The sequence below is a fragment of the Adiantum capillus-veneris genome, chromosome 14 (genome assembly GCF_014529385.1).
Source record: "Adiantum capillus-veneris isolate H3 chromosome 14, ASM1452938v2, whole genome shotgun sequence".
Taxonomy (NCBI): domain Eukaryota; kingdom Viridiplantae; phylum Streptophyta; class Polypodiopsida; order Polypodiales; family Pteridaceae; genus Adiantum; species Adiantum capillus-veneris.
The window spans coordinates 59,991,121-60,007,754 of NC_140944.1; the positions used below are offsets into that span (position 1 = coordinate 59,991,121).

The 16,634-nt window shown below is 43.0% G+C and overlaps 1 protein-coding gene across 2 annotated transcripts in view; it reads left to right on the forward strand.

The window, feature by feature from the left end:
* PIN1AT (peptidylprolyl cis/trans isomerase, NIMA-interacting 1) overlaps positions 1-11,372 on the forward strand; it is a 46,075-nt gene extending 34,703 nt beyond the window's left edge. The window contains exon 2 of one of the 2 annotated variants that reach the window (XM_086528619.1): positions 11,108-11,372. In XM_086528619.1, coding sequence (XP_086384745.1) covers positions 11,108-11,232 — 125 coding nt within the window. In that variant the 3' untranslated portion in view covers positions 11,233-11,372. Of the gene's footprint in view, positions 1-3,119; positions 3,278-11,107 lie in introns of those variants that run through there. The other variant, XM_086528620.1, reaches the window with a different exon arrangement.
* The last annotated feature ends 5,262 nt before the right edge of the window (positions 11,373-16,634 follow it).

Sequence of the window (16,634 nt, forward strand, 5' to 3'; positions counted from 1 at the left end):
GCGAAGGAGTTTCCGTAAGTTCGGTGGAAAGGGCCGGGTTACGGGTGCCCCTGATGCGTCACATGATGGGTGACGGGTGCATCAGAAAGGGGGCATTCCGTAGGCTAAGGAGGAAATCCGAACTGAGTAAGAAAATACGCGTAAGAACGCAAGCACAAGAATAAAATTCCAACCGGAGCAGATTGTAAGTCATCAGGAGCGGCCCCTTAAGTCCGGAAAGATAACACGGAAGAATTTGGTTAAGTTCAAGAATTATTCGAACTAGATGCTCAGTGGATGACTCAGGAGGAATTAGCAGCTTATCCCGAGATATTGGAGATATATGTCCAAGCACTACAGTTGAGGTCAACTGTTTAGAAGCCAGAGGGATGTTGCTAATTGGACTATTTCTTATTTTTAATGATTAATTTCTTTTTATGAAATTAGGATATTTTAATGTGTACACTAAGAACTGTTAAAAGATTATAGCTACAGGAAATGCCATCAAGAACGGACAACTCTGATGTGTCATTTGATGGGTGACGGTAAACATCGCGAAGGAGTTTCCGTAAGTTCGGTGGAAAGGGCCGGGTTACGGGTGCCCCTGATGCGTCACATGATGGGTGACGGGTGCATCAGAAAGGGGGCATTCCGTAGGCTAAGGAGGAAATCCGAACTGAGTAAGAAAATACGCGTAAGAACGCAAGCACAAGAATAAAGATGGGTTCAATGAAGCTTTTTACGAAAAGCAGGAACAATCGCGGGAAGGCAGACGCTTTCCCGTGAGGAATCTATGTTTGCATTGCATTCGTGCATGTGGTTGCATCCAGGGACGCCTGTGAAGTGTTGTTAAATGCATTGGTTTTAACTTATAAGGTTTTATTGAGTTTTTGGGCAGGTTCAGACCAATTTTAAAATATGCCGGCTGCCCACTTAATAAGTGGGCAGCCACTTAGAAGATAAAAGCAACAAAACCAGCCAGCGAATTCTCTCTCCCTATTTCGGGTAGAACAGTGCAAAAAAAAAAAAAAAAAAAAAAAAACGGCCGTGATCTCTACGCGAGCAGTTATTCGTGCCGTGGCGAGGGAGCTATAAAAGCACCACATGCCCTCACTCACGGGAGGTACCAACATCAGCAAGAGAAGACTCTTGCCGCAAGAGATCGCGAGACTACGAAGCACGGAAGCCTCTTTTCCCGCGCAAGAGCGACAGGTATCTATTGTGGATTCGCTATACGAATTGTTGTCCCGTGTTTGTGTGGTTTGTTTTGCAGGAATCTCCCGTCCTATGGGAAGGCCCTTCACGGGAAGTACGGCTTCGCGCCTAAGTCCCTTACGGGAAAGAACGGCCTTGTGTCCAAGCCCTTTACGGGAAAGCACGACCTTTGGGTCTAAGATTACAGAACGGAGGGGTTTCCTCGGGTTCTCGTGCTTGTATACGAATTCTCCCTGAATAAAAGAATACTCTTAACGGGGGGGACCAGCCCATCTTCTGGTCCCCAATACTGTGTCGATCTTCTCCCTTCTCGCACATTTGCAAAGTATTTTAATTTTCAGATTTTCAAGTGCTCGTGTACGCTCCCGTTTTGTGTACGCTCCCGTTTTCAAGTGCTCGTGTACGCTCCCGTTTTGTGACAGTTGCACACAGCATGATCATTGGAATTCCCATCAGAATCCATTAGCATCAGTTAGGGGAATTTTCCGGTGCATTTAGCCTATTTTCCTATTTATTGGGATTTTCACTTATTATTTTTAAGTGACTTTCCAACAAAAGTAGGTAGGGCAATTTTGCTAAGTTAACATATAAGCAAACCCATGTTAGCACCTTTTGGCAGAAGAGGCAACAGGAGCTTCCCGCTCAACAGGCAACTTCTCAGCAATACCCCCCAACACCCCCAGCGTTTTGGATCCCCATCCTCGCCGGGCAAGTTCCCATCCTCAGCGTTTTCTCAGCATCAGCCATCGCCATCAAGTCCAACCCTTTCTAGTGTTTGTTCCCCCTTCAGGCAGCCCCTAAAGCCCAACGTTTTTGGGATTGCAAAGCATCATCAGAATCAGCGTTCTGACATCAGCAATTTCAGCCAACCTAGCGTTTTTTGTTGGCGTTTTTGCATTGCTGCAGTGTTTTGACTTTCAGCCCCAACCTGCTGCAGATACACAACATTTTCAGCCTTTAGCAATGTAGCAGATACATCCTAGATTGGTTGCAGAAGTTCCCCCATCTTTAGCCCAAGAAAACGCAGCCAAAACAGTCATTTTCAGCCACCGAAACAGTCCCGAAATTCAGCGATTAGAAGATCTCAGATTTCAGCCATCAAGTCGCCGTCGTCACCATCGTCGTCGTCATGGGCATAGTCCCATTGCATCAGTCCATTGCATACGCATTGTACACCTTCGTGTAATCAAGTAGACCACTCTCGCCGACGAGAGTGGGGCCTTCGGAGGAGGGTTTTACAACCTCTCGGTGTCGTATCTCTTCTCTCCTTCTCTCAGTCTCATTCACTTGCACGCACAATATCCACTCAATTTGTTCGTGACCACAACACTCTACAAGACGGAAAGCTCTCTCTTTCCCTAAAGAACTAAAAGGAACCTTGAGCAATAAACATCACTAATCTTGAGAAAATACAACATTCATTCCGCTGCACCTAACACTAGCATTTGGCTTGACATTATCCACTCTTCGGAGTCAGCGGAATACATTAATTTTCCTCCAAAGCAGTTAGGGAGCGGATTTTCCTCGAGCGTAGGGAGGAAGCGGCGACATTTGCAGATTAGGTTTATTTTTTTACTTTTGCAGAGGTCAGATACAGTGACAGTACACTCCCACCTCGGTGCCTCGGTGGTTATTACTCCATTCATCACATGAGCCACCTTGATGTATTGCTTGATTATGACCTAGACCTTTTATTTTTCGATGGCCATGTATACAGTTTTGTACTCCCCATGAGACGAGCTTCTCTCAGAATCGTTGGGGATTTCTGTACGCTGTACGGATATGACATCCCCCCCCCCCCCCCCCCCCCCCAAAAAAAAAAAAAAAAAAACACAGAGAGAGAGAGAGAGAGAGAGAGAGAGAGAGAGAGAGAGAGAGAGAGAGAGAGAGAGAGAGAGAGATATTTTTCTCCATAATTTGTGCAGGGTGGTTTTCTCGGGGGCAAATGCAGAAACCCTTTGAAGATGCAACATATGCGTTGGATGTGGGAGATATGAGTGATTGTGGACACTGATAGTGGTGCTCATATAATTGTAATAAAAAATCATAGCGAGCGAGTCTTGCGAGAGAGGATAGAGACAAAAAAGGTGGGGGGTAGGGTGTTAGAACAAGCACAGTTATACACCAAACATGTTCCGCTATCATTAGCTCCTCAGTGGTGTAAACAAAAAAGGAGGATATGGAGGGGTATAAATAGTGAGGTGTGGTGTGGTTCAAAAAACCGTAGTGGTACCATATTTCAAGAGGGAGAGGCTAACTTCAAGATAAGTTATTGCTCCTCCTAAGTGAGTACTTACAAAAAACGAGGGAAAGGTGGAGAGTTATTTAGGGCATTTAAAGTAGTGAAGAATTTGTACAAGAAAGGGACTAGTCAACAAAGGAAATTGACTTAGTATAGGGAAATGGGTGGAGTTTAGAGTGGTTGAGGCAGAAGATAGCGGAGGTAAGGTTTTATCAGTTACGGGTGAAATTCTTTTTTTTGGGGGGGGGGGGGGAAGGCGAAAGAAGAAGGGGTGTTAGAGAGAAGGTTTTTTTGGGTGGAATTCCTTCGGGGGGGGGGGGGTTTGAGAGAAGGGTTCCGAGATTGGGTGCATTTATCCAACATAACAAAGGTTTAGGCAAATGTGCAAGGTCTGTGTTGGATTTAAGCAGACTAGTGAGGGGTTGGTTAATGGAGCGAGACAAGTTGAGATGACGGATAAAAGGTGAGAAAGGAATCTTGACGATGGTAGGAGAAGGTTTGGTATTGGACAGTTTTTGAAGGAGAGAGGGTCTTAGATCGTAGGAAAGGTAGAGAAAGCAAGATTTCAATAGGGGGGAGGGATATCCATTTGCTCTGAGCCTAGAATAGAAAAGGTTACGAATAGAGATAAAGCCTGAGAGAGAGCTTTCCCTAATAATGTACCTCCTAAGCTCTGAGAGAGTAAAAGCAATCTTTTGGTGAGTAGGGTGCTAAGATTGCCAAGGGATATAGTTGTAGGAGTTTAGGTTTTTTTGGTGACAATGGGTATCAAGGATACCATAAGCGGTAAAATAGGGTCCCTTGAAAAAGTGGATGTCTAGAATAATGGATTCTTGAGAGGAGATTGAAAGGGAAATTTTGATATACTCTTGGAGAGGGTGCCCATACTCTTGGAGGAGCTTGATTAAGCTAGAGCGAGGGCCGTCCCAGATTCCGAAGGCATCGTCTACAAATCTTTTGAAGTAAAGAAGGGAAGGGGAAGATAGGAGATTCATGCCTTCTTCTAAGAAGCAAAGGAAAAGGCAAGCATATACAACTGCGAAGTTTGACCCCATAGCGGTGCCCTTAATTTGGTTCCAAAATTCTCCATTGAAAGAGAGATAATGGTGATTGAGGATAAGAGAGGCTAAGGATAAGATGAAGTTGACCTTAGGGAAAGGGAAGAAACCTTGGATGGAACTTTTAAGGACAAGGAGGCCTTCGCGGATTGGGATACTAGGGTAGATAGGTTCAACATCAAAGGTGAAGAGAATAATGTTGGGAGGGAAAGTAGTAGAAGCTAAGTCTAAAACAAGAGAGTGAGAGTTTTTAAGGTGCTGTGTTTTGGACAGAAGAATGGGGTAAAGTTGGGCATGGAGCCACTTAGAGGCGTTCTCTAAGATGTAACCTTTGTATGAGCAAATGGGACGGCCTACGAGAATGGGTTTGTGGATTTCAGGTAAAAGGAAGAAAGGGCAAGGCTTGGGGGTTTTTTGCGAGGAGGAGAGGATAAAAACTCTTTCATTGTAGGGAAGGAGAGGGTAATTGGTGAGGACGGAGTAAAGGAGGGATTGTACAAAGGGTAAAGGAGTTGTGGAGATTTTGGAGTAGGTGAGGGGATCCATAAGGTGACGAAAAGCTTCATTGTAGTACCAAGATTTAGAAAGGATAACTGGTCCTAGATTTTTATCTGTTGGTTTAATAATGATGTTACGATCATTTTTTAAGGAAGAGATGGAATTCATTAAAAGGGGCTTCGAGTGAAAAGGAGGAAGAGAGGATAGAAGAGGTTTTAGGAGAGAATAGATAAGACTAAAGGTTTGGTTAAGGGTTGTGGAGGGAGAGGGAGGATTCCAACGAGGATTCGGAATAGAGAAAGAGGAGAGAGGAAGAGAGGGTTCTTTATTAAAAAACATTTTAAGCTGCAAACTTCTTTCTAAATTAGAATAAGCTTGAAGAACAGAGGAGAGGGGAGGTGGGGAAGAGAGGGGAATATAATCGAGCCCAAGGCTTATTAGCCTTTGTTCGGAGGGAGAGAGGGAACGATTAGAAAGGTTATGGAAGGAGAGGTTAGTAACCTTGTTTTCAAGGGAAAACGTGGTAATTTTGCTAAGAGTCAAAATCTTAAAAAGGTGGAGGTTAGTGAGGGGTAGCCAAAATTTACAACGCTTCCTACCAATGTAGGGGGGGTGGGAAAGAAAAGGGAGCAAACAAGGAGGAGGGGTCCAAATATGCGGAAAGAGAGGGGCTTTGGAGAAGAGCAAATGGACCCAAGTGGTAGGGTGCTCCTTCCCTACTTCTCCCTCCTCCATTGCAAGTTTTTTGAAGCTTTAGATAAGCTATACTTAGGGTGTAGAGGCTTGGGTTGTGGTGTGAAGGAGTTGAGGGGGTAATGGGGAGCTTTAAGTAGAGAGGGTAAGGGGGTGATGTTTGATGAGGAAGGAGTAGGGCAAGATTTCTTTGGAGTGGTTAAAATGGGAGGATAGTAGGAGGGGGAGGTAGTGCAAGGGTGACCTAATGGGGGAGAGAGCTTGGGCTTTTTAAAGGGTTGATAGGTAGAATTTACATGGGAAGATTTATTCAAAGGGAGAGGCTTTTTGAAAGGCTGTTGAGTGTTGTGCGAAACAACTTTCGGAGGAGAGGGCTTGTAGGTGGTTGAGTGGGTTTGGTTAGAGGGCTTCTTACGAGAGGGTGACAGAAGCTTTTTCATTTGGGTGGTGACTTCATGAAGTACCAATTCTCCTATCGTTTCTTCCTTCGGTAGCGACTCCACTTCCTCCAAGATGGAAGATTGGAACCTCTTCCTAGCATTGTGTGCCGCTAAGCTCAAGGAAGAGGCTAGATGAGCTTGGAGTATCTCATTTTGAAGATGTGCATCAAATTCATTGAGGGAGGTTTGCTTCCAAAGAGAGAGTTGATTCTCCCAAGTTGTGGGTAGTACCCTTGGGAAGGAGATGGGTGCCAACTTTTTGGTCAAGTCCGAAAGTCTCTCTTCCACAAGATCACGATACTCATCAAAGGTTTTTTGGAGGTTATTGAAAAGTACATCTTGGGCTTGGATGTAAACTTTAGTGCAATCTAGTTGGAATTGGATATTGAGGGCGTTAAGCTTGGCGCTTAAAGAGTGCTTGAGCTTGAGAGTCATCCAAGGTGAGACGAGGGGGCTTCATACAAAGGCTATGCGGAGCTTTTTGAGAGGAGTGAAGGTTTTGCAAATGAGAAAGGTGTGTTTTGGCTTTGCTAAGCTTATGATTGAGGGCTTTAAACTCTACCAAGGAGAGGGAAACAATTTTATTGAATTCCAAGGGTTTTTCAATTTGGGGTAGAATGGGAGAGGGAGCAAACGCCGGGGAGGAAGAGCTTGCGGAGAGAGAACCCAAAGAGGAGGGGAAGGCAAGGGGAGGACTAGTGAGGAGACCGCCTTGAGAGATGTTGGAGAAGACGCCACCATGCATATTTTGTGGAGAGTGAGTAAGGCCGGGATGATGTACGGGAGAGGGGTTAGTGATGCCGATGTTTTTTGTTACGGGAAGGGAGAGTTGATCAAGATCTTCAAGCGGTAGGTTAGCGGTGAGGCCGAAGATTTCTTCCGAGCTAAATAGGGTCTTTTTCGAGGAGGTAGGAAGAGATGACGTTGGAGAGGGTAGGTTGATGAGGTTTGCCGTCGTGGTAAAGCCGGGGAAAGTAGATTTACCGGTAGAGAGGGTGTTGGGTTTCAAGGGAATTACAAGGGCCGGGGAAATGGATGTGGGTGTTGTAAGATTTGTGGTGAGGGCCGCCATATTGGGGATAGGGGAGGCCGGAATGGACGGAGCCGGAGCCGAAAGTGAGGCATTAGGGTTACCCTCTATTGTCATAGGGGTAGGGTTTAATCCCAACGTCGATGTCGAAGCCGAAGCGGGGGAAGGAGCCGCCATAGGATTAAAAAGGAAGGAAAAGCTCGATAAGAAGAATACCTTGTACCCTAGTTACGGGTGGGAGATTGGAGTGTTCGGGTGGGAGTGCGGCCTAGCTAAAGGGTGGGAGATCGGAGAGTTTGTGTGGGAATGCGGCCTAGCTAAAGGGTGCTTGAAAAAGTTGATGTCGGTTATTGAGACTTTGTAGAATACTTAGTAGAAACGCTGGGACGCGAAGACAGCACTGGATGTCAGCGCAGGGTAAAGGATGGTATCGGGGAAGAGTAGCGCCGCTATTGCCTTTCGGACAAGAGTTGCCCCGCTACTGCCTTTTGATATGTATCCTTGCGGCGCATTCGGTGCAGTCAGTGCAGTCACGGCAGCGTTGCAGCGAAGTCGGCAGTCACGGTAGCGTTGCGGCAATGAGAACGCACTCATGGCCCAGTCCTGTTAGTGCTGTTGTGAGCAGTAGCTGTAGCTGCGGAGCAGCTCGGGACAGCAGTATCTGCGGAGCAGTAGCTGCATAGTAGCCCGAGACAGTAGCGTGACGGTGGAGTAGCTTGACGGAGCAGTAGCTGCGTAGCAGCCCGAGATAGTAGCGTCGTACTGTGGAGCCGTAGCAATCTGCTGTTGCAGTTTGTTGAGAGGTGTGTGAAGTTGTCGAGAAGCCGGGGAGGAGTCCAAGAGGAAGCGACCACCGCGTAGAGGGCCGGTACACCCGGGAGAAGCAAGCGCTGCTTCTGCAATAACGCCACGGACGTAGCTTGTAGGAGATTTGTAAGAACAGGCAGTATGCAAACCGGGAGATGTGGGAGATTCTTGAGCAGCGGCTAGTTATGGGGGAGAAGGTGCGCAAAATTTCGAGCAATGACTGGCTAAGGGGGAAAGGTGCAGAATTTCGAGTAGCGGCTAGTTGTGGGGGAAAGCGCAGAGCGAGGGGGATGGTAGAGAGAGTGGAGGGGGTGGACAGAAAAACGGAGTGCGAGGTGGCATAATTGACTGGAAAGGGGAGCAGGTAGCGAGCATGTTTGCAAAAGTGGGAGAAGGGGAGCTATGGTGAGCAGCTTGTTGAGTTGAGCAACTCGGGGAGTGAGTAATCGTGTTGGGAGCATAGGATGAGGAGGGAGGGTTTCGAGCGCAGGGGAGAACTCGAGATTTACTAAAAAATAATTTTTTGAAGTTTGTGAAGTAGCAAGGCTTTAAGCCGTCAGAGCTGTCCTAAACACCCAAAGCCTAGGGAAAGGCTTATTATGAAAAGTTAAGGACTTTCATTGAGATGGGTTCCCGCCGGTGGTTCCCGCGGGAAAAAAAAACTTCCATTGAGATGGGTTCCACGAGTGGTTCCTGTCGGGGGGGAGGAAAAACAAAGGAGAGGACAAGAGAAGTAAGGAAGTAAGGAATTGATAAAACGCAAGCGCTACGCTGGACATCATAGAGGGATTATTAAAGCTCCTCTAGACCAAAAATTGTAATAAAAAATCATAGCGAGCGAGTCTTGCGAGAGAGGATAGAGACAAAAAAGGTGGGGGGTAGGGTGGTAGAACAAGCACAATTATACACCAAACGCGTTTCGCTATCATTAGCTCCTCAGTGGTGTAAACAAAAAAGGAGGATATGGAGGGGTATAAATAGTGAGTTGTGGTGTGGCTCAAAAAACCGTAGTGGTACCATATTTCAAGAGGGAGAGGCTAACTTCAAGATAAGTTATTGCTCCTCTTAAGTGGGTACTTACAAAAAAGGAGGGAAAGGTGGAGAGTTATTTAGGGCATTTAAAGTAGTGAAAAATTTGTACAAGAAAGGGACTAGTCAACAAAGGAATTTGACTTAGTATAGGGAAATGGGTGGAGTTTAGAGTGGTTGAGGCCGAAGATAGCGGAGGTAAGGTTTTATCAGTTACGGGTGGAATTCTTTTTTTTTAAGAGGGGGGGGGGGGGGGGGGGGGGGGGGGGGGGGGGGGGGGGGGGGGGGGGGGGGGGGGGGGGGGGGGGGGGGGGGGGGAAGGGAAAGGGGTTTGGCGAAAGAAGAAGGGGTGTTAGAGAGAAGTACCCACTTAGGAGGAGCAATAACTTATCTTGAAGTTAGCCTCTCCCTCTTGAAATATGGTACCACTACAGTTTTTTGAGCCCCACCACACCTCACTATTTATACCCCTCCATATCCTCCTTTTTTGTTTACACCACTGAGGAGCTAATGATAGCGAAACGCGTTTGGTGTATAACTGTGCTTGTTCTACCACCCTACCCCCCACCTTTTTTGTCTCTATCCTCTCTCGCAAGACTCGCTCGCTATGATTTTTTATTACAATCCTCCGGTTGCACACAGCATGATCATCGGAATTCCCATCAGAATCCATTAGCATCAGTTAGGGGAATTTTCCGGTGCATTTAGCCTATTTTCCTATTTATTGGGATTTTCACTTATTATTTTTAAGTGACTTTCCAACAAAAGTAGGTAGGGCAATTTTGCTAAGTTAATATATAAGCAAACCCATGTTAGCACCTTTTGGCAGAAGAGGCAACAGGAGCTTCCCGCTCAACAGGCAACTTCTCAGCAGTACCCCCCAGCACCCCCAACGTTTTGGATCCCCATCCTCGCCGGGCAAGTTCCCATCCTCAGCGTTTTCTCAGCATCAGCCATCGCCATCAAGTCCAACCCTTTCTAGTGTTTGTTCCCCCTTCAGGCAGCCCCCAAAGCCCAACGTTTTTGGGATTGCAAAGCATCAGCAGAATCAGCGTTTTGACATCAGCAATTTCAGCCAAGCTAGTGTTTTTTGCTAGCGTTTTTGCATTGCTGCAGCGTTTTGACTTTCAGCCCCAACCTGCCGCAGATACACAGCATTTTCAGCCTTTAGCAAGGTAGCAGATACATCCCAGATTGGTTGCAGAAGTTCCCCCATCTTTAGCCCAAGAAAACGCAGCCAAAACAGTCATTTTCAGCCACCGAAACAGTCCCGAAATTCAGCGATTAGAAGATCTCAGATTTCAGCCATCAAGTCGCCGTCGTCACCATCGTCGTCGTCATCGGCATAGTCCCATTGCATACGCATTGTACACCTTTGTGCAATCAAGTAGACCACTCTCGCCGACGAGAGTGGGGCCTTCGGAGGAGGGTTTTACAACCTCTTGGTGTCGTATCTCTTCTCTCTCTTTCTCTCAGTCTCATTCACTTGCACGCACAATATCCACTCAATTTGCTCGTGACCACAACACTCTACAAGACGGAAAGCTCTCTCTTTCCCTAAAGAACTAAAAGGAACCTTGAGCAATAAAGATCACTAATCTTGAGAAAATACAACATTCATTCCGCTGCACCTAACACTAGCATTTGGCTTTGACATTATCCACTCTTCGGAGTCAGCAGAATACATTAATTTTCCTCCAAAGCAGTTAGGGAGCGGATTTTCCTCGAGCGTAGGGAGGAAGCGGCGACATTTGCAGATTAGGTCTATTTTTTTACTTTGGCAGAGGTCAGATACAATGACAGTACACTCCCACCTTGGTGCCTCGGTGGTTTCTACTCCATTCATGTGATGTATTGCTTGATTATGGCCTAGGCCTTTTATTTTTTGATGGCCATGTATACAGTTTTGTACTCCCCATGAGACGAGCTTCTCTTAGAATCGTTGGGGATTTCTGTACGTTGTACGGATATGACATCCCCCCCCCCCCCCCCCCCCCCCCCCCCCACCAAAAAAAACACACACACACACACACAAAGAGAGAGAGAGAGAGAGAGAGAGAGAGAGAGAGAGAGAGAGAGAGAGAGAGAGAGAGATTTTTCTCCATAATTTGTGCAGGGTGGTTTTCTCGGGGGCAAATGCAGAAACCCTTTGAAGATGCAACATATGCGTTGGATGTGGGAGATATGAGTGATATTGTGGACACTGATAGTGGTGCTCATATAATTCTAAGAACTGGTTGATGTAATAAACATGTTCTCTACACAAATTTCGGTGAATCTATAGTAAAGTGGAAAATTTTGAATATCAACAGATTTCAAGACAAGCAGATATAAATTGTGCTCTAAAAAATGTTTCAAATTTAAGGCTTCTCTTTGGTGTATCTCTTGGACCTTGTGATTTGGTGTTAAAACATTTCTGTTTATGCTATCAGCATAAACATTTATACTTCGGGTATGAATTGTCTTTTTTTGGCAGTGTTGGAGTTCACATTAGGAGATTTAAATATGCATTCACATTTTTTGGTGGTTCCCTTCAAGACTCTTTAAATAATGATTCACCCTACAAAAGCAACTGCACATACACCTGGAATAGCTAGCTTTGAAATTGTTGATGTGGGCTGTTGTAGGTCTTTTGTGGGCATCACTCGTGATTTTGCTTACATGCCGTTTGGTTGGATTTATGTTGTGGGTTTCAAGTTTAAACATGCCATGGCTTGCACATCGATATTTATTACCAGGTGTATAGGTATAGGCAGAGTCTATGGAGAATGAAACATCACGCGTCCGTTCACTGCCTAATTCTTTGCTGGTGGGCCTCACATATGCTTCATAAGATAGGTTTTGAGGACTTTGTGTGAACTTGGTAAAGCTGAGGTTGTCTGTGTAATTGCTTGCACATGTTTGAGAGCACTGAAGGACATACGAGATTAGTGACCGAGCTGTTTTGGCATGTTGAAACATGCCTGAGAGAGCGAGGGAGAAACACACAAATTTTTGAATGTTGAATGTATTTTTTTAGTTTGAAGAGTCTGATGACTTTCTTTTAATCTTTTGTGTTTGAAAGACTTACTTTAGTTTGTAAATGGTAAAATGCCAACGTGATTCTTCACCTAGTTTTTGAAAGTTTTACCTTATCAAGACCCCCTTCTGGTTGGCATCCCATCACACACACACCCGCATATGGGAACAGTCCCTAAGGACTTAAAACATGTCTTCAGGTTGCCAAGGAGGTATTGAACCCAAGACCTTAGGCACATAGGCTATTACTCTCCCTACCTGTGAGGCCAGTGTACAGAAGGTATGTGCGTGTGTTTTAAAGTTCTTGTACTCTCTATAAAAAAGACCCCCTTTTGGATGCATTCAATGATTCTTGAATTGAATTTGTATTTAATAAGGCTTTCAAATCAAATCCTTTTTAAACGAGTGGCCTCTTTTGCAAGGTGAATAAAGAAAAGCCCAATTATTTAATTTGGAGGATATCATGATAACTAGTTTTTCATATAGACTATGGAATCAATAACCTAATAGGCAACCCATAACCCATAAATTTCAATTTGACATAGCAAGTTTTGATTGTTAATGCTAGTCATGTAACAAGTTGAGCCTTTATGAGTGCTGGTGGCCCAAAAAAAGGGGCATGCTATCATGATAGATCTTTGCAGGTCAATATATTCTTATAATAGTTAACGAACTTTCATTGCTAGAATTTGTTGTTAAGGTCATTTCATTCGCCTTTTACGAAAGTTCGTTTAAAGCCCATCTCATCCTTAAATGCAAAACGTTTGAGGGTGCCTCTCTCTATAAGTACATAGCGTCGGGTATTTTCCAAAGTTCCGTGCTATTTTGACTTGTGCTGATTGTTGCTAGTCATGATGAAAAATTGCAGCTTATGTAATTTTGCAATGTATATAATCGTGAAACATAAAGGTTTAGCAACTAACAATACAAACAATAAAACTAGGGGCAAGCAAATGCCTAAGAAGTAATGGTGTGCTTATTGTAAGGAAAATGGCAATCGTACAAAAGATTGTTATAAGTCGATTGGGACAATGCTTGGAAGAAGTTGGTGTGCTTATTGGTATGGACATTACAGATGCCTCTCCTCCTACTGGACAACCTACTAATGTTTATAAGATGTAGAATGTGCATTGAATGTACAGTGGTGGTATGCCAAGTTATGCTCATATCAAAGCACTATTGCATGAGAAAATAACACTTAATGTATTGTAAAAGGTCAATTTGTGTTGGCTTTAACTCGTAGTACTTTCACAATGATAGATTTGTTATATGTACTCGAGAAAAAGAGAATCATTTGCTTGCATTTAGACTAAGTGATTAGAACACTATGTTCTATTTATAGATTTGTGGATGGAAAATGCACAATTTATGATCTCTGATTTGGTGATATTGTTAATGCATCTGATTCCTTGTGTAGAGGGCTTTATAAGCTGAATGACATGAAAAGTGTGATACTATATGTAAACGGCTATATAAGCTGAATGTGGATGAAACGTGTGAAGGATCTTTGTTTGGTAGTCTTGATTAATATTGTGTGGAGAACTTCAACATGCATATTGGGGCCTTTTACATATTACCATATTATAAGAAAGACTTCTATTCTTTCTCATGTTTAGTATATTGATACGTGTACCGTGTGAATTATGTACATTGTTGTAGTAAGGTCATCTTCTAGATGTTTTTCCAATTGGTAACAACATTTTTCATCTCATGTGCATTGGCATTTGGTTGTGGGTTCGCCACCAATACATCTACAAGATGATTGGAATTTTAGGCACACTTACAATTTACACCTGCGCTTCGGCCATTTCAGGAGTATTTTGGCTATTTTTATATCTTTAGGATGAAAGTTCTATTTTTGATCGTGGTATATGATAGATATATACCACGATAAAAAATGTATATGTGACCTAGGTGGTCTTTGTCTTTTATCATTCTTAGAGTTTGTCATCTACAGTCGCTTCTTCCACGCTTCTTCAACGGCTTGAGACATGAGATTTTTTGACTTCGATATTGGCATAATGGGCGGATCTCCCTTGGTATTGTAGATTTCTCCCAAATTATGGTGTTTCCCAACACCCCTAATATGGTTGTGGACTAGTGTGCCTACCATCACTACCTCTTCTTGGACTACTACCTCTCCACTTTGCGATTCTTGTTCCCTCTTCCTCGACTAATACCGCTCTACTTGGGGTTGTCTTCTGCACCTTATTAGTGCAAAAAGTGACTAAAAATGAGTTTTTTTCTAATCGCTTGATTAAAGAACTAGCCAGTAATGTGTTGGCACGTGTACAAAAATATGACATTCTTGTCTCTTCTAAATGGCAACCATTTTAGTTGGTTTGAGAAAAAAACATTCCGGTCCTTCTTTGTACTAGTAGAAACGGCTAAGTTGAATGATCTTTTGATCATTTTCAAGATCAAATAATGGACATAGAATACAAGGGCACTTTTTATATATTTGAGAAAACAAAATCATTCAGATCTTGAGCATGGTGAGATTCGAACACTTAACGACAGGATTGATTTAGAGATTCCATTTTCACCCCTCTTTCCTTTCTCAAATGTTTAATTCTTTCTACATTTTTCTTCTTCCTTACTATGTTCCTTTGCTCATTGCCCTTCTCACCCATAGCCTTTTCTCATCACCATTTTAACATCTTAATGGCTTCTTCTCATCACCCTTCTAGTATAATAAATTCTTGTATTTTTCACAATGCTAGAGAATAGGGAGTTTGAAAACCCACATCTTATCATGTTAATGACCGGGTAACTATGCTTGAGTTGAGGTTTGGAGAGAGCTTTTGAAGGGAGCTTTTCATTTTTTTTTCTCAATTAAGCAATCAAAAAAATAAATTTCGCTTCACTCCAAAATCAGTTTCTGGAGAGAGCTTTTTTTCTATATATATATAGATATACATATATATGTATGTTCCTCTCCCCCCCCCCCCCCCCCCCCCCCTCTCTCTCTCTCTCTCTCTCTCTCTCTCTCTCTCATATATCCATTGTATTACACACCTCCCCCTCCCCTCTTTCTCATGTACCAATGTCCACTTGTACATGAGAGAGAGAGAGAGGGAGAAGGGGGAGAGAGGAATATATATATATATATATATATATATATATATATATATAGAGAGAGAGAGAGAGAGAGAGAGAGAGATTAAGAAAAAGAACTCGTTCCAAAAATTGATTTTGAAGTGAAGCGAGATTTTTTTTTGAATTGCTCAGTTGAGAAAAAATCTTGAAAATTCTCCCTTCAAAATCTCTCTCCATTCCCATCCCCACTATGCTTCTGTCTTATAAAGGTGCACACAGAGTGAAGAAAACCAAATGAGATGAAATGAAAAACCATTGGAAATGTCATATCCTTGTATTTAGAGTGACAAATAGTGGCTGGGATATTTGTACTTTGCAGAATATAAGGTTCCACCAACAGAAGGTGCCCATGGCAAGCTTCAAGATTTTCCATTTCCAACTTTAAAATGTCATTGGATTGGGAAACCCTTGATGCATGTACTATTTTTAGCTTCAAAGATAAAATCAAAGTGGATATACTCAAAGCAATGCCACAAGGGAAAATTTCAAGGCGGATCAAGATTCAATGATTTATACCTCTCCATATGTTTGCGCATGTTTCAAACCTATGGATTTACAAAGACAAAGACAATGTGCCTGAATAGCATATTGTTTTGGAGAGGATTGGAACTCAAAAGAAACTTTCCACTTTGGTGACATTATTAGTGCATGGTAATCTCAAACTCTATGTCTATATCCTACCAAATTTATTGTTAGTCCTTAGTTTTAAGCGTTGATTTCAGAAGATGGAGAAGAAAGCTAGGCAAGTGGGTTCCCCTTGATTCTGAGAAAAACTATTGAGAGGTTGAATTAGAAATCAAGATACATCCATTCGATGAGCTAAGAAAGATCATTGTCACTACAGATTGGACCTTACAAGATGTAAGAGAATCACTTAAGTTTCTAGATGAAATTATTCCAGATTATAGATTCAAAATCGATGGCACTATAATGGATATCAGAGTGCAAAACACATCTTCTTGCAACACATGTCTTCCTCTAAAGCATTTTTTTAATGCCATCTCTATGACAATCTATTGGGGTTATAGAATCATATACTCTAGCCACAAGGAGGAGTTAAATACCATTATTTCTCTTGATGTAATCTCCACTTATGAATCAATACAAATACTTTTGCTTTTATTTTGCTTGCAAGTGTCCATTTAAACACCTAATGTCTACCACTAACTTCTTAAATAAGATGTCATGCCAATCAAAGATGAACTATGATTTACACTTTCAAAAGCTAAACATTTGGTGATATTGAATGATGTATTAGTGTTTATAACTTTATACCATTGTTGTGGCTTCATTGCAAAGTGCGAAGTTAGATAGTGTTAGTTTAATTAATGATAATAATCAATGCATATACTTTTGATCTACTTTTGTCTACAAGTTTTTTTAAGACCATTATATGTCTTTAAATCAATTCTCTACTAAAATGTCATGACATTCAAAACATAAGCTATATAATAGGCATTCATAGACTCAATAGTTTGTTTACAAAAGATAAACCCATCCAATGGTGTACAAGTCCCGTACAAGCG